At 43.7% G+C, this 21,544-nt stretch overlaps 1 protein-coding gene across 50 annotated transcripts in view; it reads left to right on the forward strand.

Moving 5' to 3' along the window:
- Positions 1-1,175: 1,175 nt before the first annotated feature.
- Positions 1,176-21,544, forward strand: part of CAMK2B (calcium/calmodulin dependent protein kinase II beta) — a 289,277-nt gene continuing 268,908 nt past the window's right edge. For 19 of the 50 annotated variants that reach the window (XM_078379757.1, XM_078379759.1, XM_072979240.2 and 16 more), the window contains exon 1: positions 1,177-1,321. In XM_078379757.1, coding sequence (XP_078235883.1) covers positions 1,257-1,321 — 65 coding nt within the window. In that variant the 5' untranslated portion in view covers positions 1,177-1,256. Of the gene's footprint in view, positions 1,322-21,544 lie in introns of all 50 variants that reach the window. The other 31 variants (XM_078379764.1, XM_020803592.3, XM_078379763.1 and 28 more) reach the window with 8 other exon arrangements.

Genomic DNA, 21,544 nt, shown 5'->3' on the forward strand with positions numbered 1-21,544 from the left:
CTAAACCACAGAAGCCTGTGCTGCAGGGTCAGAAGACCAAGCAGTCGCAAGATCGAATCCACGCGACGGAGTGAGCGCCCGTCACTTGTCCCAGCTCCCGCCAACCTAGCGGTTCGAAAGCATGCAAATGCAAGTAGATAAATAGGGACCACCTCGGTGGGAAGGTAACAGCGTTCCGTGTCTAAGTCGCACTGGCCATGTGACCACGGAAAGATTGTCTTCGGACAAAAACGCTGGCTCTATGGCTTGGAAACGGGGATGAGCACCGCCCCCTAGAGTCGAACACGACTGGACAAAAATTGTCAAGGGGAACCTTTACCTTTACCTTTACCTATGCTTAGGTTTATAGAGTACATAGGAAACTGTGAAAAAAGTATTTGGAGGGAACATTTGGGTCGAATATCGTTGTCAATTTTGCTTGACACGTATTTCAGTGTGCCATACCTAGGTCTGATCCCCTCACTTTTTGTCTCCACAATCACCCAACCCCGAGGTAGATTGCAGATTAGATAAACTCGCTGTGGGTGTTAGCGCAAACTCTGCCCCGTAAAGGAAAAAAAGGGAGGTTCAATTCGGACTAGGTTACTGGAACGCGGGGCGAGGGGGCGAGCGAGCGACGTGCCCGGGAAGAGCCCTTCTCGTGCACACGCACGCCGGCCCCCGCGCGGGGCCCGACCCCGGCCGTGAAGGGAGAGGGGGTCGCGCGCATGAGCGATTCCGGGCCTTCCACCTCGGCGCCGTCAAAGCTCGAAAGTGCATTGCAGGAGGGAAGAGATTGAGAGAGAGAAGACACGGAGGGAGGCCGGGAGTGATTCTGCCCGCTTTCCTCGTCTTCCCACCAGGGGCCAGGTGGGGCGGCCGGTGCACTGACAGGTTGACCGCCTTGCCCTCAGGCTGCCGGCGGTGGCGCCCCTCCCCGGGCGGCAGCTCCCCCGCGCTCTGCCCAGCGCCCGAACCTCTCCTCCTCCTGGGTTAGCTTTGCAGGGGCTGCCGCGTTCCGCCGCACGCAGCTGGGGAGAAGTGGGGTTGGGCGTCTGGCGCGCGCGCGCCCGTGCGCTTACACCCCCCCCAGCTTCACTTTGCCCCCCCCTTCCTCCTCCTCCTCCTCCTCGTCGCCCGCCCGCCCGCCTGCCTCTTCTCCTTCTCTCTCTCTCTCTCGCCCTCCCTCCCTCCCGCCCCTCCTTCCCTCGCTGCCAGCCGAAGCCCGAACGGAGCGGAGCCCGGGCGGCTCATTGCGGAGCGACGCTGCAGCCGCGATGGCCACGACCGTGACCTGCACCCGCTTCACCGACGAGTATCAACTATACGAGGAAATTGGCAAGTAAGGAGCCGGCGCCGCGACGCGTTGTCCCCGGTGCACGAGGGTCAGGAGGAGGAAGAGGGCGGCCGGGGACGGTCGGGAGAGACCACCGCCACCGCCACCCCTGCCCCGAGCACCTACCCGCCAAGGGCCTCCCTGAGGCGAGCGGGGGGCTGCAGCAGCCTTGAGCTCTGCTGGACACGCGGGCAGCTAACGTGAGGGGGGGACGAGGGCCGGGCCGGTGCCTGGGCAGGGGCTGGCTTTGGGGAGGCGGGCCTGGCAGGAGAAGGGGGCGCCCCTCTTGGCTCTGGAGGGGGGGACACACACACGTCTATATGGGAGGGAGTCTGGCTGGCGAGAGCCCGGGCGGGGGTCCTGAAAAGAGGGGCATCCGCGCTGCGCAGCCATGACGCACGTTGCAGAGCCGCGAACGGGCGAGCGCCTGGCTCGCGAGACGCCGCTGCGCCCGCTGCTCGGCTGCGCTGGCCCCGGCCCCGGCCCCGGCCCCCGGCCCCCTTCTCCCTGGCCCAGCCGAGCGCTCTTCTGTGGCAGCTCGGTGAAGTGCCCCCCACCCCACCCCACCCGCCGGCGGCGGAGCTTCTTCCTAGGGCGACACCCTTCCCCATCTGCCATCCGCCGTCAATTTATTTTAGGGCGCGGAGGAGGAGGAGGAGGAGGAGGAGGAAGGCGCTCCAGGTCTCCTTCGGCTCCGCTAGCCCCGAGCGCAGCGCCCCTGTCACTGCAGTGGTGCCCGGCGCTGGCGGGGGCAGGAGCGCAAGCCCCACCGGCGCCGCTTCTTTAGTCTAGCGGGAAAGCTTCGCGCTGGGCTTGGCGAGAGGGAGAGGGAGGAGGAGGAGGAGGAGGAGAGCACATGGCAAGGGTGGACGGGAGGGGTAGGACCAGAGGGGCCATTTTATTTGCCTTCCTCTTATTCGGGGCCCAGGAACTTGTTCCGTGGGTGGTGTGTGTGTCTGTGTGTGTGCGTGTGTGTGTAAGATCCGCGAAAAGCGAGCTACGGTGCGCACCCGCGCCTAGATCGCCTCGCCTCGCCTTGGCGTGGAGGGGCGCGTGGGCTGCAGGCAGGCGGGGAGGGGGCCCGGCTGGCTGGCTGGCTGGCTGGCTGGCTGCTTGCTTGCTTGCTTGGCTCCCCGCGGCGAAGCGGGGGTGTTTGGCAGCGCGTCTGCCTGGCGAGGAAGTTGGTAGGGAGGGGGCGACATTTCGAGTAATGTGGAGGCGGAGGAGCTGAAGGGTACTGGAAGAGCGGCGGGTGGGGTGGGGTAGGGGGTGGTGGGGGGGGGAAAAGAAGGAATGGGGGCTGCCTTTGGGAGACAGCCGAGGAGTGCCTCGCGACGGCTGTATTGCGTAACTCTGGGGAGGGGTCTGGAGGCCCCTCGCCCATTGGTGCAGTGCTTCCTTTTTCCTTTTAAAGGCGATATGGCGGGTGCCGAAGCATCTTGGAAGCTCTCCGGTCTCCTCCCTTATACATACATAATTTAGCTGCCTTCATGCGTTAGTGGTTGGCTCTGCACATGCTTCACGGACATTGCAAATGGTCGGGGACACTTCATCCAACCTAGAAATGGGTGCGTTTGTGCAGGGACACCCAGGAGTAGTGGCTAGTACAGTATATGCTCAATGAGAGAGAGAGAGAAGCCTTTGTAGTTAAACGTCTCGGGATTAGCCATATTAGTTCAGTCCTGTGTGGTGACAGTCTTCTTGGTGATTAATACAGACTGCTGCCTGGGTCAGGACTGTACTTGGGATATTTTTTTAACTGATGTCACTGGGGTGAGCTTGGTGTTCCAGAGCTTCAGGTGCTCTCTTGCTTCCCCGTGCCTCCTTTTACTTTCAAAGCAGGGCTAACTCCGTTTCCTCTTTGGTTCCTCTTTGTGTGATGCTGTCATGTCACCATCCTGTGGGCTTTAAAAAGAGTCTGCTGCTTGGAGTATACTGGTTCTGTGGTTGTTTCCCCAGTGATGGGCATTAGGAAAAACCCTTCTTTTGAATCTCCGTGCAGCTTGTGGAGCAGCAGCCAGCAACTTTAGAGAGTCCATGGACTTCAAGACTCACCAGAGGCCCAGAATATCAGCTTAAATTAAGGAAACACAAAACTGAATTTTGCTAGGAGTTCATTTATGGTGTCATTTATAGGGGTTGTCTGCCCCGCAGGATTGTAGATTTACAGTATTTATTTTCTTTAAATGCAGAGGCATTTGGGGACCACAAAAATGACATTCTGGAGTTGCATACCCTGATTTATGATAATCATGGCTTGTAATCTTATGCTCCAGTTATGTCTCTAATTCCATCTTTTAAAGTGATTTAAGCTATAGTACTTATTGTCACCACACTTTATGGCCACAGAGCCCATAGATTTGTTCAATATAGTGTAACCTTGTTCTTTTTGCCAGTTTTGAATCTACTGCCAGATGAGTGACCACAGGTTTTAGCAGTATAAAAGAAGAACTGTTTTTGTCTGTTCATGTCCATATCAGCCATACTTTTATACATCCCTGTTGTTGCTCCTTCTCCTTTTTAACTCCCACTCCTAACAAGAAAGCCCCCAATAGTAAGGCCTTCTGTTGAGTGTGTGCTAATGGCTCAACATGATTTTATGGCAGAGTTCAGACATGCTAGGGCCTATGTCAGGTTGCTAACTTTTGAACTGACATTTTTTGGTTCCTGCACAGTAGTTTGGTATGCAGGAGTTAGCATTATGAATGGTGTTGGAGAAATACCTGCTGCGAAAGGACAAAAGTTTCCCCACTACTCACACTGCAAATGGATATATATTTATACTTTGATTTTACTTAACAAAACACATAGCGTTCTATGATAAGAGCTCTCAAAACTCAATTCCTTTACAGTCATTAACACTAATTACTGTAATATAATCATAAAGAATTGTAAGCAGCCTCAATACAATTTTCCACAGTTCATATAGTTCCTACATACATTGTTCACTAGATTGTTTTTCCAAATATTTCCAAAGGCACTGGTAGTTACGTCTCAGGTTTCCATAGTTTATATAATTCATAAACCCATTTTTACATTATTATTTTCCAAATATTTCCAAAGGTAGTTTGTGTGGCAAGTCTCGAGCTCCTGATATTCCTTTATAGCGATCTTGTTCAGGCGGTTCTGATTATATTAGATGTTTTCGCATCATATACAAATATCCCTCATGACAAGGTGTGCCTGGGAATTGAGAATGTTTTAGAGCAGTGCTTAAATAGTGAACCTCCTACACATTTTCTGTAGAATGTAGTGGACATTATAATGGAGAAGAAGAAAAAAGGTTAATAGCAGAAAACAAGTTTTAAGGAAACACATGAGTGTGAATTTAAAGAGGAAATAATTGTATGGTGATACACAGTGTTTTCTATATTTGTAAATTTCCTTTTCATGGCCTCTGTACTGTGTTAAAGGAAGAGCAGGCCAGATTTTGTGTGGGTGTGTGAGAGAGGGGGTGTTATTTAGTTTTCTGTGTAGATTTTAATTGAAGGCCAAAGACACTAAGATAAAAAAGGAAAGATAGCCTTTACATTTGGGACTGCATTGACAAGTGTCATAGTCTTTAAAGGGCTATAGGGCACTTTCTTGGGTTTACCTAAGCTCTTGGTGTGTGCTCTGGAACATTGTGAAGTCCAGAGGGCTGTGCAGAATGTGCAGAGTGTGATCTGTTTCCACTTGTACATTTCTTTTGTGTAGGGTAACACATTAGTTCTAGACAGACATCTCTTAAGTTGGGTTTTTTCCCCCAGACACCTTCTTGCTTTTTAAAAAAGTAAAGATAAATGTTCCCTTTGACAATTTGTCCAGTCATGTCCGACTCTAGGTGGTGGTGCTCATCTCCGTTTCCAATCCATAGAACTAGCGTTTTGTCTGCAGACCATCCTCCGTGGTCACGTGGCCAGCGTGACTAGACACGGAACGTCGCTTACTTTCCCACTGAGGTGGTACCTATTTATCTACTCAGATTTTTGCATTTTGCATGCTTTTGAACCGCTAGGTTGGCAGGAGCTGGGACAAACGACAGGCGCTCACTCCGTCACGTGGATTCGATCTTACAAATTACTTTTTAATTTTTAAATGCATTTAAAATACAAAAAAGGCCCCAACAGAACCCCTCAAGGTAATGTCTGAGTAGTAACATGTATGTGTTGTTTGTTACACAAAGAAAGTGATGGCATTACCCATCATTGTATTATTTTGCAAAAGGAGTGTAACTACGCCCTTGTTACCCCCAAAAGCAGCATATGGTAGATAATGTTCTTATATGGAGGTAATATAATTACTTCCTGGATCTATTTCTGTTGGACAGTCTTAGTTCAACTATTTCATAGTTTCAGCCATGTAAAAATAACTAGGTCATACACTCTCATCCAATAACTTGGTTTGGTTCAGGATCCACAAATCCTCTTTCTCCGTCAGTATTCCGATATTCTCCCCCACCAATTCTTTTACTCTCCAGTATTTCAGCAAGCCGAGAAAGAATCCTGTAGCATCTTCCTGGGCTTGCTGAAATACTGGAGATGGAAAATGAGTAAAAGAATTGGTGGGAGAGAATATCCTTGCTCAAATGCCCCCCCCCCAAAAGGTAGGCCCTAGGCCCTACTGCTATATTATATGGCAGATTTAATGCAGTTCCCTATTCAGAAAGGCACTGCCCATGTGAACAGGGGGTGCTGGAAACCCTTGTTCATATATTTTTGCACTGCCCGCTTCACTCGATCAAGGTTGATAGCCTCAATTTTATTAAAGCTGGAAGGGAGGTCAGATCTGGATAAAGTTTGCTATATTCTGGTGGCTGAGATGACTGACATTGTAGAAAGTGTCGCAGACTTCCTTGATACTATGGTTAGGAGACAAACTGTTGTTCTTTTAAGGATGTCTAACACTTTCCTGCCCTCTCGACGCCTATATTTGTAGTTACCTAACAAACCACTGTGACTATGTCCAATTTTTTACTTATGCCAATAAAGGTTTTATCTATCTACCTATCCTGTAGCATCTTAGAATAATACATATATTATGGCATAGGGCCTAGGCTATCTTGGACTGGAGCCCGTTCCATTAGATACACGCTACCTATTTCCTCCTTGTGTGAGCATTTTTGAGGTAGCACGTCTGGTCTTTCCCTGCCTCTTAAATCATTCCCTACTCTTCTTGATTATCGTGCATTAATTATCATTGATTCTTAGATCTGTGTTTCTATATGTAGGTTATTTTTGGTTGCAGTTGTGGTGTTATCAGCTGTATCTGTCACTGAGGCAACATCCCAGGAGGATTTATCTGGAGTTTTCTGTTTCATCCAAAAAGAGATTATCCATTTCTCTAACATATAAGAATTGAGGATCCCCCTGCATTTTATAGACTGTGAGGTAAGGGAAGTCTGTACCATCACCCTAATCTAACAAGCTGAACAAGGAGGATGGCCCAAGAGGTTTAGCTGTCTGAGGTGGTGATGGAGCATGTTCTCTTTAGAACAGCAGCTAACTTTGGGGCACAGAGCTCTGAATTCCTAACCCCTTCCAGCCACACTGTCTGAGCCACCTGCAAGTTGAGGCAGCTGCTTCATTCTTCCCAATGACAAAGCTGGACCTAAACTTGAGCAGCAGTCACATCTAGAAAGAGGTTTCCCCTTCAGTTGTTAGAATTGCTTCCTCCATCAAAATGATGTCATTCAGTGTCCATCAGTTGGTTGTTTAGTAGGGATGCATATTTTATTTTACTTTATTTTTATCCAGTAGACTATTCATTGTGCTTCATCTTTCATTTGTGCTGTCTGTCCCTCTCTGTTCAGGAGTGGTAGGGACTTCCTTTTGCACTCTCAGAGCTATTTTATAAGTGGGTAGAATGTGTCATTGTGAGTTTAGGTAACAGAGAAGCGGAGAGTGAGAAAACACAGAATCTAAGAACAGCGGGAGCACAATGTGGCACCCCGGGAAATCTAGAACCAAAGATTCACCTGTGGGTATTTCAAACCAACAGGTAAAATTTAGCCTCTCTTAATTACTTTTTGAACCTAATAGTATACAGCATGTATGTGTGTGTGTGTGTGTGTGTGTGTGTGTAGCTTTTGCTGTCCTGTTGTTTTGGAGTGAAATTCCCATTGGCTTCAGTGACCAGGGATTTGCTACAGCATCTTGGAATTCAAGTCCAAAACATTTGGAATACTGTACTGAAGATCCTCCACCCATGCTGTTAGGATGCCAGGTCAGAAGCCCCTCTCTCTCTTTCCCTGTCATTTTTTTTTGAGTGGGAGGGATGTTTTCCCAACTTTCTACTTCAAGTGGCTTACCTTATTTAAAAATAAAATAAATCAATACAAAAGAATATTTTATAGCCATACTTCTTTAATGGAGTAATGCCTCCGCATGGAAGTGTTTCACAGGTGATAAAAGGCCATCACTTATGGGTCAAAATTAATCACTCAGCAGGGACTTGCATTGTTTGGTGACTGCTGCTGCTTTCGTGCTGACCAGCTCCTCTTTGGCTAGGGGTGGGATATATAGAAGTGCTGGTACTCCCTGTATGTATGTATGTACGTACGTACGTACGTACGTACGTACGCACGCATGCACGCACACACACAAATTTCAATACAAAGGTACAATAGATGGCAGCAAACCAGACAGTTATTCCAAAATTCATGGAATATAGATTATCAAAGTTAAATTATTTAGAGGTTAAGCTGTGAAAGGCCTGTGTGGACAGCCACATTTTGAGTTGCTTTCTGAAGCCCAGGTGAGAAGGGGCCAGTTGCAGCTCTGTTGGGAAACAGTTCCATAATGGTGAGGCCACTACAGAGAAGGCCATGTTTCACATTGTTGATTTCCAAGCCTCCCTTAGGGTGGCAACCTGTAGCATCCCAGTATATGAAATGTGTGTGGGATGGGTGAACATTTTGGGGGGAAAGTGCTCAAGTTGCAAGGTCCTAAACTGTTTCGGGCTTTCAATGTCAGCAGAAGCACATTGAATTTGGCCTGGAAGCATACTGTTACAAATGTGCCACAACAGGCAATATATGATCATATTTTGATGTTCTGAGCAACACCCTGGCTGCTGCGTTTTGCACTTGGTGCAGCTTCTGAACCGCCTTCAAGGGCAGCCTCATGTAGAGAGCATTACAATAGTCTCCCCTTGAGATTACTAGTGCGTGTACCAGTATTGTTAGGGACTTCCTGTTGAAGTAGGGGGAAAGGTGTGCAATCTGCCTAAGATTGGCTTTGGTTAATATTTTAGACCGGTACAAATTTACAGATGCTGTTTGAAGTTTGGATCCTCATAGATTGCTTGATTGAACTATTGTAGGCTTTTACTAGCAGAAGTTTCTTTTTATGGTCTCGACCTAGTAACTTTGTGTGCCCTTGTCTTCCTGGCCTTCAATTCCCCTTGCTTTCCACAGCTTTCCTGGCAGTTCCCACAACCCATCTTGTTTCTGGGTTCTCAGTATAGTTTGGCTCCAGTTCTAGGTTCAATGTATCTCCTCCTCCTTTGAACTCAGTATTTCTATTTTCTGTTTGTTATTATTAAATAACATTTTATTTGTGCCAGTATGCCCCATGGGGAAACAACAAAGGAAGAAACAGGATGTAGAGGCATTGGTAAACGGGATAAGAATATATGATTGCTGCCGTTGTATATCTTTAGGTTCAGTAATGGACATAGGAGTATGGTCTTTAACATGGCCCTCCTCAGGGACTCATCTTCAGATTGCAACTTGGAGCTGCCCAAAACAGACAACATGAAAAAAAAAGTCTGGGCCAAGGGACCCTCTTAAGAAGATCTCGGCCCCTTAGGTAAGGAGGATGTAGGTTTTGCTTTTTGAGAGGAGAATCCAATATTAAGCCTTAGAAATATTCTTTTAGAGACGTGTTTCTATTCCAGTCTCAAATCCTATACTGACTGTGAGTAGATTTATCCTTAATTCCGTTGTTGACTGTCGTCCTGCGTCTATTCTTTTTCCTTTTTGTTTACGCTTCTGTGTAATTTGGAAATTTTAAACTTAGTTAAAGTTGAGTTGGTCTGTGTTAAGTAAAATTATGTCATCATGTGAATTCTGACTTAAGGCAACAATTTCCAGAGGTTGCTAGGTATGGTATGGAGTACTCAGAAGTGGTTTACTATTCGTTCTTCTGGGGCACCCTGTGTCTGTGCAGACCCACATATTACATGGGTTGGGTCTTCTCTTACGAATCAAGCTCCCCATCTCTGGATCCACAGCCAGATACCTAACCCACTGGTCTATTGAGCCAGCTGGTCTCTGTTAAGTTTTCTAAATTTTATGTCTTGCTCTCTGTTATTGAAGAAAGTATTATCTGTCAGGTATAGGTGCTCTGGAAGTGAAAAACGCCTGCAACTACTCTTGTTTTGTGGGCAGATGGGTAGTTTGTGATGTCAGGGGCAATGCCCCAGAGGCTCCAGCTCCTCTGGATGCTGTTGCTGGTATGGAAAGTGGGGGTTAGAATGACTTGTATGAATGTAAAACCGTGGGGCATGAGTTGTGCAAAGTTAAGTTCTTTTGAAGCCATATTTACTTCAATCCCCTTCACGGATTGCTGCCTTGTCGTGGCAAAGGGGCTTGAGTAATTCAAAAAAGCTATGGGCTATACCGTGCAGGGACACGGTGGAGAGTTCTGATTAAATGTGATCCACCTGGACCAGGTAGGTGGGGCTCGGCAGCCTTGGAAGGCAGCCCATCTAGTAGAAGGAAAACTTCGATTTCAAACTTCCACTGTCTTGTGGCTATATCCACTGATGGAAAAGGCTTCAGCAGTTAACCTAGAGGCAAAATCTGGAGCCGGAGTCCCGGAGGCAATTCATGTTGTTTTGGCAACTCCTGCGTCGTCGCTGGAACCAGTTGTATTGGCTCTTGCTTTTCCATTGGACTATTTCAGTGACGTGGGGAGGGGGGATTTGCTGCTTGGGTAACAGTCTATCCTCCATATTATTCTACCCAGGTTTCGTGCTCTGGAGAGGACACTCATACAGAGCGCGTTACCATGATCTTTCAAGACTGAGGGATGCCTAAGAAGAAGATTTTCTTCAAAGGAAGTAATTTAAGCAGTTGCTTAACTATTCCATAGAGATTGATGGGGTTTCAAAGTGCTTAATGTATGCTGGGTTAAGGCCGTAATATACAGTTTCTTGATTATGTTATTGAGCCTGTTACTCCATTTCAACAGTTGCTTTTATATTGTGGAAATAAATGGAATGAGAAAGTGGGAGAGACTTTAAGAGTTTTGTACTAACAGAGCTGAATTATAACTGATTGATACAGTAGTTGTCTATTGTCATTAGGAAGACAAGGTTGATAGTAGAATTGGTCCAGTGTTTGCCTTTAAAACTCTGCTTCTAAGCCCTTTTGAGATGTAGTCCTTAGTTTGGTGTAGTCCTTCTTGGATAACAGTACATGAACAGTCTTCCATAACGTAGAAAAGAGAAAAATACTTTGTGTTCCTTGTGCAGATCCAGAAAGAAGGATGAGTGATAAGTTTACCAGATTACTAAAACCTTACAAACAAATTAGCTTTTGAGTTCTGCAGGATTCTTTCATCAGTCTAAGATTTACAGAGATGACATGGCCAAAGTGAGGGCACAGATTATTTAGGGCAGATGTTGAGGCCAGCTCTGTTATTTTTAAAAGGGAGTCTGCAGCATTTTAGGGTCATTTTGAGGGAGCAGGTTTCACTGTATTACTGTGTAATTGTAAAGAAAGCATGTATCACACTAAATATGCAGCTATTGTCTACAACTTTACTTGGCTTGGGGGAAGATGATATAATGTATTCTTGGCATCTATTTCTCTCTTTTGTTTTGTATAAAATATAACTTAAATAATGTGGATGTCAGTTTTATTCATCTCTCTGTATGACATGTTATGCAAGCTACCTAAATGGTGTATTTTCATATATGTATAGTACTGTACATCTCTCTCCTCCTTACATAAACATAGTGATGGGGTGTATTAAATTTGGCTCTCTCAAGAGTGATGTCTAGAATAGCAAAGAAAAAATAGGTTGCATATAAGCAAAGGAAACTAATCATGTCTAGAATTGGGAAGAATTTAGATCACAGTGGTCTAGATAATAAAATTTTCCTAAGAAGTTTAATTCAAAGTATATTTAAAACCATGGCAGTTGTCAGGCTGCCAGCTATGTGTGTCTGTACAAAACCTGGGAATTTGTATACAATACGTACTGTGATGTTGTTCAGTGGCTGTGCCCACACATGTTATAGTTTCCCCTTCATCTGAATCTCCTCAAAACCCACCTTTCTACTTCATGAGGAAAGACTTGGGGGCAAAACTCAGGCACTCAGTTCAGCAAAATAAATATGAGGACCTTGAAATACAGCAGAATTGGCACACAGGTCGACCATGTAGACCTTCCTGATTGGACTGTTCCAAATGTTGGGATGGAAGCACGTCTGAAAAGCTCCTGTTTTTGGACGCTAACACCTGCCATTCTGGTACAGAATGGAAGAATTAGAACAGGCCCTCAGAAGAAGAATTGAGTTAAAAAGAAAGAAAGAAAAAAGGCAGAGAATGGAACCTAGAAGCAAGTTGGCAGCAAGGGCAGCAGGTATTAATTAATATAAATGTAAAAATTAGTATGATGAGATCAACTGGCACTTGACATTTTGATCCACTTAAAATTTTTAGACTGTCTTGGGGCCAGATCTACCATCATTCACAGTGTATGTCATTGGTAGATAACTGCTGGAAAGAACTCCTGGTGACAACTGTTGTTATGTTTTCTTAGCAAACTAGGATCATATAAGTATTTTAAATAAATGAAGAAAATAATATGATTATTCTGGGATCTTGGACATTGTGCATCTTTTATTGGTGGTGGAACATATATCAAATGATTTAAATAATCTAGGATAGTTACTGTCTGTCTTTGTTGCTCTGCATATCTCTCTGTCTTCCTCTGTTTCTCTTATACTCTTTGTGTCTATCACCTCTTTATATCTCCAGTAATGTCTGATAACATTTTTCTGTCTGCCTGTTTCTGGTGCTCTATGTCTTTGTGGTCTTTACTGTCTCTAATATCATGTCTGTCTTCATTGCCTAGTCTGCCTGATACCTTCAAATAATCACATAGTAGATGACTGAAAACTCTGCTGTTTATCATCCTGGAGAGCAGCACCAGTTAAAGTTGATGGTTGGATTAGAGAGCCAAATTGCCTGAAAATGCACTTTTCTATGTTCCTGATTGCTTGGAGGTCTGGATGTGAAACCACGTGCAGTAAGAGTTAGACCCATTGGATCAATTGCTGAATGATAGGAAGACCTATTTATTTTATTTTATTTTATTTATTACATTTATACCCTGCCCATCTAGACACATGTCTGCTCTGGGCAGCAATAACTCACATTGATTCTTTTCTACTTTAGTTGGGACTAGAAACCAGTTTTAGGCTCCAGAGTTTTTGTCAGCCATCCCTGCCCTGTAGTACCAAAGAAATGGACTAAATGTTGACACAAGAATTCATATTAGATATAAGGTTGGATAACAATATGCCTTTAGAAATACATCCGACTGGTAAAGTTTACTAATACAGTTCCATAGAATAAATACAGACTGTTAAAATTAACCTTTCTAGTTGTCAGTTTGGAGCCACTGTTTTTATAACCACGAGACAGATCTGCAAAGGTACTATTCAGTGCCATCTTCATTTTCCAGTGGTATGTTAAGAATGACATCTCTATCATGACAGTGAGGGAGAACTGTTATTTTGAGAGATAGAGAAAACATGCTTACTGGTAGCCAGTGATAAATGGTGCACAGAGTTTTGCAGCCTTAGAGGCAATGTGAAACACCATCTGCCTGTACGTGTTGCATATTCTTCATGATTTGTGCGTGGCATGATTCCAGTCCTCTTCTCTCTCTTCCTGCATCAGTGTGTAATTATTTCAGCTGATATAAGAGAGTGAATTCTCAAGTAAACAGTGCTGAGGAAACTAAAAGATTGTGTATTCTTGAGTGGTCATTCCTTCTTTTCCTATGAAGTATGTGCATGTCAAAAGTATCATTAGGATTGTCATGTACAATATACAAGCCACAGTCAGACCAAGCCAGCTGCCTGTATATTATGCTTAGATGTACTGAAATGAAGAATTGTTTGTCAAACTTGTTTAAGGACTCATGAAACAGCTAGTATATATTGTCTGAGAATAATGTGCTCATTTCTGGTCTTAACATCTCAAGGAAGATGCCAAAATTAAAGATTAGTCAAACATGAAAAATGTGAATTATAAAAATATATGGAAAGAGCTCCCCCTTTCAGAGATAGAATTAGTCTATTTAGAGAAAGCACTGCAAATACAAAGAGTTGGAAGACAGGAGACAAATGGGGAAAGATGGTAATTTCTATCTTAATATGTGAACAGATGGACGTTGACGCTAAAGGAATCACACCTTTCAGTCACATTTTTAACAGTGAGAGTAATTGGCCATTAAAGTCTTTTTAAGGAATGTAGAACATTCACAGATTTTAAAACTCACATTGAGAAGGAGATTGTAGAGGTTTATTACAAAGTAGTTAGGCTGATTTCTGAGTGAATATTCATAATATTGACCATCTTTCTAAGCAAAAATGTACTAGTTCTCAGCTCCTTGCGAAAGAAAGAAAAAGAAAGAAAGAAAGAAAGAAAGAAAGAAAGAAAGAAAGAAAGAAAGAAAGAAAGAAAGAAAGAAGGGCCTAGATCAGGTTTTAAGGACTATAGCACATGCTGTCTGTGCTTAAAAGGACCAGGGTGAAGGCGATGAAAAGGACCTCTGCCTGATGAGTAGTACAACTGATACCAGTCAGACTAAGGCAATGCTGTACTAGATAGATCAGTAGTCTAAAATGATGTGGGAGTTCAGAAATATTCCTTTTTTTTGGACTACAACTTGCATAATTTTTCCAGCTAGCCACTGGCTCAGAGAGATTCTGAGAAGTCTGGTCCAAAAAAGTAAGGTTTTGAAGCTCTGGGTATGAGACATGTTCAGTTCCTTGTCATGGGGCATGTGTTTAGCTTATGTAACTCTCCCATTTCTTATATGACTGTCCCATCCTACCCCTGCCAGGGCTTTATCCTGCATACAACATCTATTTGTTTATTACATTTATATCCCACCTTTCCTCCTATGCACTCAAATTATTGTGCATCACTTTCTTTCCCCTCCACCCCCACATTCCGATGTGGATGAGGCTGAGAAAGAGGGTGCAAAGGTGGTGCAAAGGGTATCCAATGAGTTTTGCTATTCTGGGGAGGACTTAAACCTGGATCTTCTAAATTCTAGTGCAAGACTTGTACCACATTTATCATGCTGGCTGAGTCACCAAACTTATGATGACCCTAAGTTCCTTTTGGGATCAAATGACACCAACAACACCCGAGTAGAATAAAAGCTTGTACTGTACTTGAAAGAGAAGGAGTATGATCCCATAGCTCTCTTACCGTTCAGTTTAATCTACTTCTTGGTTTTGGATCCAGCTTTAAAAAAGGTGAATAAAATTGTGACAACGTAAATGGATATTATTATCGCTAACTGGTGGTGACAAGATATATAATGGCTGCAAAATGGTGTCACCAGTTCATCATTAAATGTAGTGAAGCAGGGATGGAAGCTTATGGTACTCCAGATGTTTTAGACATCAGTCCCCAGAAACTGTACTATTATAACCAGGGGCTCATGGGAGATAGAAGTCAGAACATCTGGAGGATCAAATGTTTTCCATCTCTATGTTAATATATATGAAAATACTTTGGAGTAGGAGGGAAGAAGCGTCTCTTTCCTTTTAAAATGGATTTAGAGGAGTTTCCACTGTAGAAAAGTGGTTCTTACAGACAGAACCAACTTGTATTTTTTAAATGGTGAAGCAATCCAAGTCCAGACAAAGTGCAGCAAAAATTGCCAAGGCGACATCACTCAGCAGCACTGCTCTCTCTGTTATTAATTTAATACACTGTTGAACTGAATCCATCAAAGGATATGTTTGTGTGGTGGGGATAGAGGGATTATTTAGGATTAAATAATTTGGAATGAAAGAACATAATAATGTGAGTGTGCCCTAATTCATATTCTTTAATTGCAAATTAAGCTCTGCTTAGTTCTATATCCAAAGTCTGAAATTTGAAATTGCCAGTGTACACATTAAAAGAAGGTCAATCTATTTTCATTGCTCTCAAATTGCTCTTTTTTTTTTTTTTTTTTAAAGTTCATATCTGCAATGTAACTCTTCCTTCTATGGGAGTAAACCTTATTAATTCCAGTGGAGTTTTGCAAATAATTGCAGTGTCAGGAATAAACCTTCTGGAAAGTTTATTAAATGTTGCACCAGATTATAATGGCGGTGCAAAATTTAATTCTAATTTAGGGGGAACTCCAACCTCTTAGACTGTCTTCTGCATGATTATAGTGCTGATGGTATGATTTTATTTCTTTTTCAAAATAATCTCTCTGTGAATGTGGTTCCAAATGATTAAAAGAAGAGAGCTATATCTCTGCAATGGACACTGAGTAAAATTATTGCTGGTGATATGCCCATTGTAATCAAAATTGTCCATTGTAGGCTCTTTTTTTAAATCAGAGGTGCTATTTTTGATTTTTTAAAAATGTTTGACTGCTTTATCTTATAAAAATAATTCAGAGCAGTTTACTGCAACAAAAATAAAAATTAAAACATTAACATAGAAAGGCATAGCTCCTTAAATACAATATGTGGCAGAATAACCTATTTAATGTTTCACATAGAGGAGGCACAATCTTTTAATGCTGTTGGTAACTGGTTGTGTTCATCATGTTGCTTTCTTGTACAAGACACATCCAACTTACCATATTTTTCTCTCTATAAGACACACTTTCCCCCCCAAAAAAGTGGGGGGGGGAAGCTGTGTGTCTTATGGAGCGAATCTGGCGTCGCCCCCACTGGCCCCGTGGGGGGGGTGGGGGGAGCTTCCCAAGGGTCTGAGTCTGCCTTCCAGGACCCTTGGGAGGCTCCCTCCACCCTCCACAGGGCCAGCGGAGGTGAAATCTCCACCTTCCGGGACTCTTTTGAGGCTTGGGAAGCTTCAGAAGAGTCCCTGAAGGTGGCAATTTCACCCCCTCTGGCCCCTGGGCGGGCTGGGCGAGCCTCCAAAGGGTCCTAGGGTGTGTTCCATAAGATGGACCTCTCCATAAGGCTCACTAAATTTTTAGGAGAAGAAAACAGATTATTTTTTTCCTGATTTCTTCTCCTAAAAATTTGGTGCATCTTATGGAGCGAAAAATACGGCATATTGCCCCCAAGGCATGTTAGATATTTAAGGAGTGATTTTTACCAGTTCTACACACACTCATGAGTTTCCATGGCCAAACAGGAATTCAAATCCAGGTCTCTTGAATCCTGGTCTGTTACTCTGTCCACCACACCGTGCTGTTCCATTTTTTCTTACCCCATGCAATATACAGGACCTTTGGTAATGGCAGAGTAATATTATTTCTATTCTATGTCTTATTGTAACTCAGGGATAAGGAATTATTTTTCAGCTATATTTTTTGTACAGCAATACTCCCAAACTTTTATGATTTACTATGTTGGTGGGGATCCAGAATCCAGAACATCTCTGGAGAGCCAGTGGTTTTCTCACTCCTTTTGTAGCCATCGTTAGTTATCAGGATGATAGCTGCATCTGTATAAGCACCACTTCAATGTCAATAGCAGATGCTTGATACCATTGGTGTTACAAAATGACTGTGAATATGAAACTTGAGGAACTTGGTATCCTGGCTTGTGGGAACACTTAATGTATATGTGCAACTAATGTGGGCTAAATTGGGGGCAAGTGTAGTTTTTCCCCCTCACCGCTGCAACCGTGTCATTCTACATGTGCAGTTACCTGTCTGTTCTGTTATGCAAGGCAAAGCAGCCCTACCTCCTTTCCATTTGTCTGTGGATAGACTTGTCAACATTATTTGAGTGTAACCTTGGTGGTCCTCAAAATACTGAAGTTGGATTTTGACCTCTGAGCTGTAGCTTGACTGTTAAAATTTAAATTTTACCCCAGAATTCAAATGTTGCCTTTTGGGGGCTTGTCATCCACTATAGGAGATATTAGATATCAGGTACAGTCACCTACTAAATGTTGCTGTATGTTAGCTATTGGGTACACTCAAATATCAAACTGCACCTGCAACTCTGAGGGTTTTTACACAGCTCTTTGGAACCATGTTCTCTTTTATGAGAGCAGTAGGTGAATAATTGTGTCCTTCATACATTGCTCTGTGGAATTAAGGATAACGTGGAAAATGTTGGCATTTGGATTTGGGGAGAAAATCAGGCAGAGGAATTAAAAGAAGCAGGAGCAATGGATACTACTGGTCCGCATGCAATACAGGGCCTTTGTCCAGTTCAGTCACTTTCATGCAGAACAGACCTAGCAGAGTAAGCAAATTTTGTGCCTCAAGTGGAGTTGCAAATGCCTCCCACTCCTGTCAAAATGCCATAGTACCTCAAGCCAGCTAAACTACTTGGCATATGCAGCAGAAAAAAAATCACTCAAGTTTCTCATCCCATTTTTCCTAAGAAGCATAAAAGAAGAAGAAGAACTCAAGAAGCATGAAAGATCATCTGCTTATTGATAAAATAATAGTAAAGAATGCAAAAAGATGAAAAACAAATCTTAACATGGCCTGGATAGACTATAAAAAGGCATTTGAATTCTTGCCACACCACTGGATTAACACCTGTCTAAAAATTTGGAAAAAACATGGAAAAATGAAAAATGACAATATTATATCACTATCAAGTGATGAAAATTATAAATATCTTGGAATACTAGAAGCAGATGACATCCTGCACACAAAAGTTAAATAACTGACAAAAAGGAAATACATCAGAAGACTGAAAAATCTTAAAATCAAAATTAAACTTTATCCTCACGTCCCTCACAGGAGTGTGTGCAGGGGGCCGGGAGTACACGTGTGCGTGTGGGGGCAGGTGTGCACACGCACATCATCCTTCGGCCCTTGAAAATGTGGAAAATATATGATCTGGCCCTCATGGTGAAAAGTTTGGAGACCCCTGCCTTAGAGGGAGCCTTGTTTCTGATATATATAAAGAGAATATATACAGTGGTGCCTCGCATAGCGACTTTAATCCGTGCAGCAAAAACCGCTGCTAAGCGATTTCATCACTATGCGATTTTAAAAAGCCCATAGAAACGCATTAAAACCTGTTTAATGCGTTCCTATGGGCTTAAAACTCACCTTAAAAGTGAAGATGCTCCATACGGCGGCCATTTTCGCTGCCTCTTTTGAGAGGAATCCGTTCCTAAACACAGCGGGCGGCCATTTTTTTACCCAGCGGCCATTTGGAACCGCCGATCAGCTGTTTAAAAATCATTGCTTTGTGATGATCAGTAAGTGAAACAGGGAACCGATCATCGCAAAGCGAAAAAACGCATAGGAAACATCGCAATGCGATCGCTTTTGCGATCGCAAAAAGTTCATCGCTATGCAGTTTCATTGCTAAACAGAGCGCCCGTTAAGTGAGCCACCATTGTATTCTGATATATATAAAGAGGCTAAACTGCCCCTTGAAGCAAGAGAGAAAATAAACTGGTACCATGGTGTAGCTAGTCATAGTAATTCAAATAGCAAAACAATTTGGTACCATTAACAGTTCTCGAGTTGTTCATCCCAGGATATAAACCTTGTGAATACAGTTTAGTACAAGAGAGGTATGGTAAGTATTGGAAGAGGTAGAAAACATTTCCCTCATATGACCAGGGCCTTAGATGGAAACAGCTGCAGCATGTATTTTGGTTTCAAGCTCTTCTTCAGCTAGCAATTTGGAATTTATGGTCCATCTCTTAAATCAGAGGACAGTCACAGGTAATCTGGGAGCCCCCTCCTTCTCCCTTTCTGCCTTTTTGAAACTTGAAGAGTTTCTCTTTAACTGGGGGAGGGAAGGCTGCCCAAGTTAACATGGCCTGCCTGTAGCAGAGTTGAGATTAGGAATTTAGTTAAACCTCCAGGAACAGTAACTTAATGACAAAATAAAGCCAAATAAATAGTTCTACCTGGTGGAAATCTCTTTAGACAATCACCTGGCAGATATCCTTTGATTTGTATTCTTGCATCGATGGCCTCATAGACTCCCTCCAACTTCATGATTCCATGATTCTGTGATTTTGTTTGGCTTTATTTCAGCCCTGAGTAATTAATTAATTTATTTAATTTATATCCTGCCCATCTAGACCAAAGTCTACTCTGGGCAGCAAACAGTAAATTCATGAAACAATTTCGTAAAAACAGTAGCTGCATAAGATGACAACAACAACATAATATGATACAAGATGGCAAAAATAAATTAAATAATGAGAGGAAGGAAGGCCTGCCTAAAGAGCCAGTTCTTGAGTTGGCTCTTAAAAACACCCAGCACGGGATCCAAGCCAATTTCTGGGGGTAGATTCTTCCAGAGACGAGGGGCCACTGCCGATAAGTCCTGGTTTCTTGTTCTTTCTCTCCGGTCCTCCCTCAGTGTTAGACCCCTCAACCGCCCCTCCTGGCTAGAACAAGTGATACGGGTAGATCTAGGTGGGAGAAGGCATTCCGCAAGATATTTAGGTCCTGAACTGTTTAGGGCTTTATATTTCATAGTTAATACTTTGAAATCAATGCGGAATCGAATGGGAGAGATACATGGATGTTTTCTCATCCCAGTGAGAAGTCTGGCCGCCGCGTTCTGCACCATTTGTAATTTCCGCATTAATCTCAAAGGCAGCCCCACGTAGAGTGCATTACAGTAGTCTAATCTCGAGACTACAAGTGCATGGACCAGAGTGTTGAGCACCCCACCATCAAGAGAGGGACCCAGCTGGTCAATCCACCTAAAGTAAAGTAATGGGTAGTTCTGAAGTAGAGATGTAACACAGTGAAGAAGAAACTGAGCTACAAATGAAGTCTCTGGTTCTGAATCTCATCTCTGCTATGAACTCAGTAGGGGCCTTAGGCGATCAGCATTGTCGCTTAGCAGGACTTTCACCATCTGTATTATAGGGGATAGTAATACTGACTTATTTTGCAGGGTTATTGTATAGATTGCAGTGGTGATGCACCGCATCCGGTGTTCTGAATACTTGAAAGTGCTGCTGGTTCTTCTTTCCCTTGTATGGAGACTGGATGTCTTGAAGCAGCTGCACACAAGCCAGTCTCCAATATCCTTCTATCAAGAGATTTTTCTTCTTCCTTCACGTTTAACCATTTATTTTATCTTTAATGATGAGGTATAACAGTCTGCTTTTCTTATTATGTGAGTGAAGTGGTCTCTGTACATTTTGCATGTTTTATGATTTCTTCGTCTTAATTCATTTTTCTTTTGTACTTCTTCATTGGTCATCGAGTCAAATTTTAAATACATTGAATATGCTTGTCGTTTTCATTACTACCATCGTTATCATCATCATAATTTCCTTATGCTGATGAGAATTTGCTCCCTTGGCACCCATGGGCCGCACTGCCTCAAGAATGTGGGCTTTTAAAAATACAAAATATTTGCCTGTTTTGCTTCATTACTGGAAACTCACATTGGTTTTGTGGGGTGGGGGGAGAGAAGTGCCTCCTTATCAAGATAGTGGGACTTACTTTGGAGGAGAGTCACCAGTCAAGGAAGTTGATCTAGTGCAGGGGTTTTAAACTCAATTTACCTGGGGGCCGCTACAGGCAGAGTCTGGGTGAGGCTGGGCCGCATCAGATTTTCCTCCAAGCGGAGCAAGAGCCCAAGGAAGCCACTCAGGAGTTTCCTTAGCCGACAGACAGGTGGGCTGGCTGGCAGGCTGCAGTTCTGGATGGAGGGTGCAAGAGGTGCTGTCTTGGGAGAGAGCCGGCGAACGAGGCAAGGCTTTTTTTTACTCTTGACAGCAGAGGATGTGTGGGCTTTGGGGGGGGCAGGCAAGGCAAGGGCCACAAACTATCATCTGGGGGGCCACAAATGGCCCCCGGGCCGCATGTTTGAGACCCCTGATCTAAAGCAGTGGTTCTTAACGTGGGCAATAACGCCCCCCAGGGGGCGATTTCATTTTTCATGGGGGTGGTAGAATGAAAAGGGGCAGTGTGGGGGCACTAGAGCAGAAGGGGGGCGCTGGAGCAAGCCAAACCTGTGAAGATGGCTGCAGCCTTTTTATAGTGTGCATGAATATATATTTTCCTCCAATTTTAATTTAGTTTCAGACTTTTTGTCTTGAAATTTTTAGTTCCTGCA

This window comes from Pogona vitticeps, chromosome 8, assembly GCF_051106095.1.
Source record: "Pogona vitticeps strain Pit_001003342236 chromosome 8, PviZW2.1, whole genome shotgun sequence".
NCBI lineage: Eukaryota > Metazoa > Chordata > Lepidosauria > Squamata > Agamidae > Pogona > Pogona vitticeps.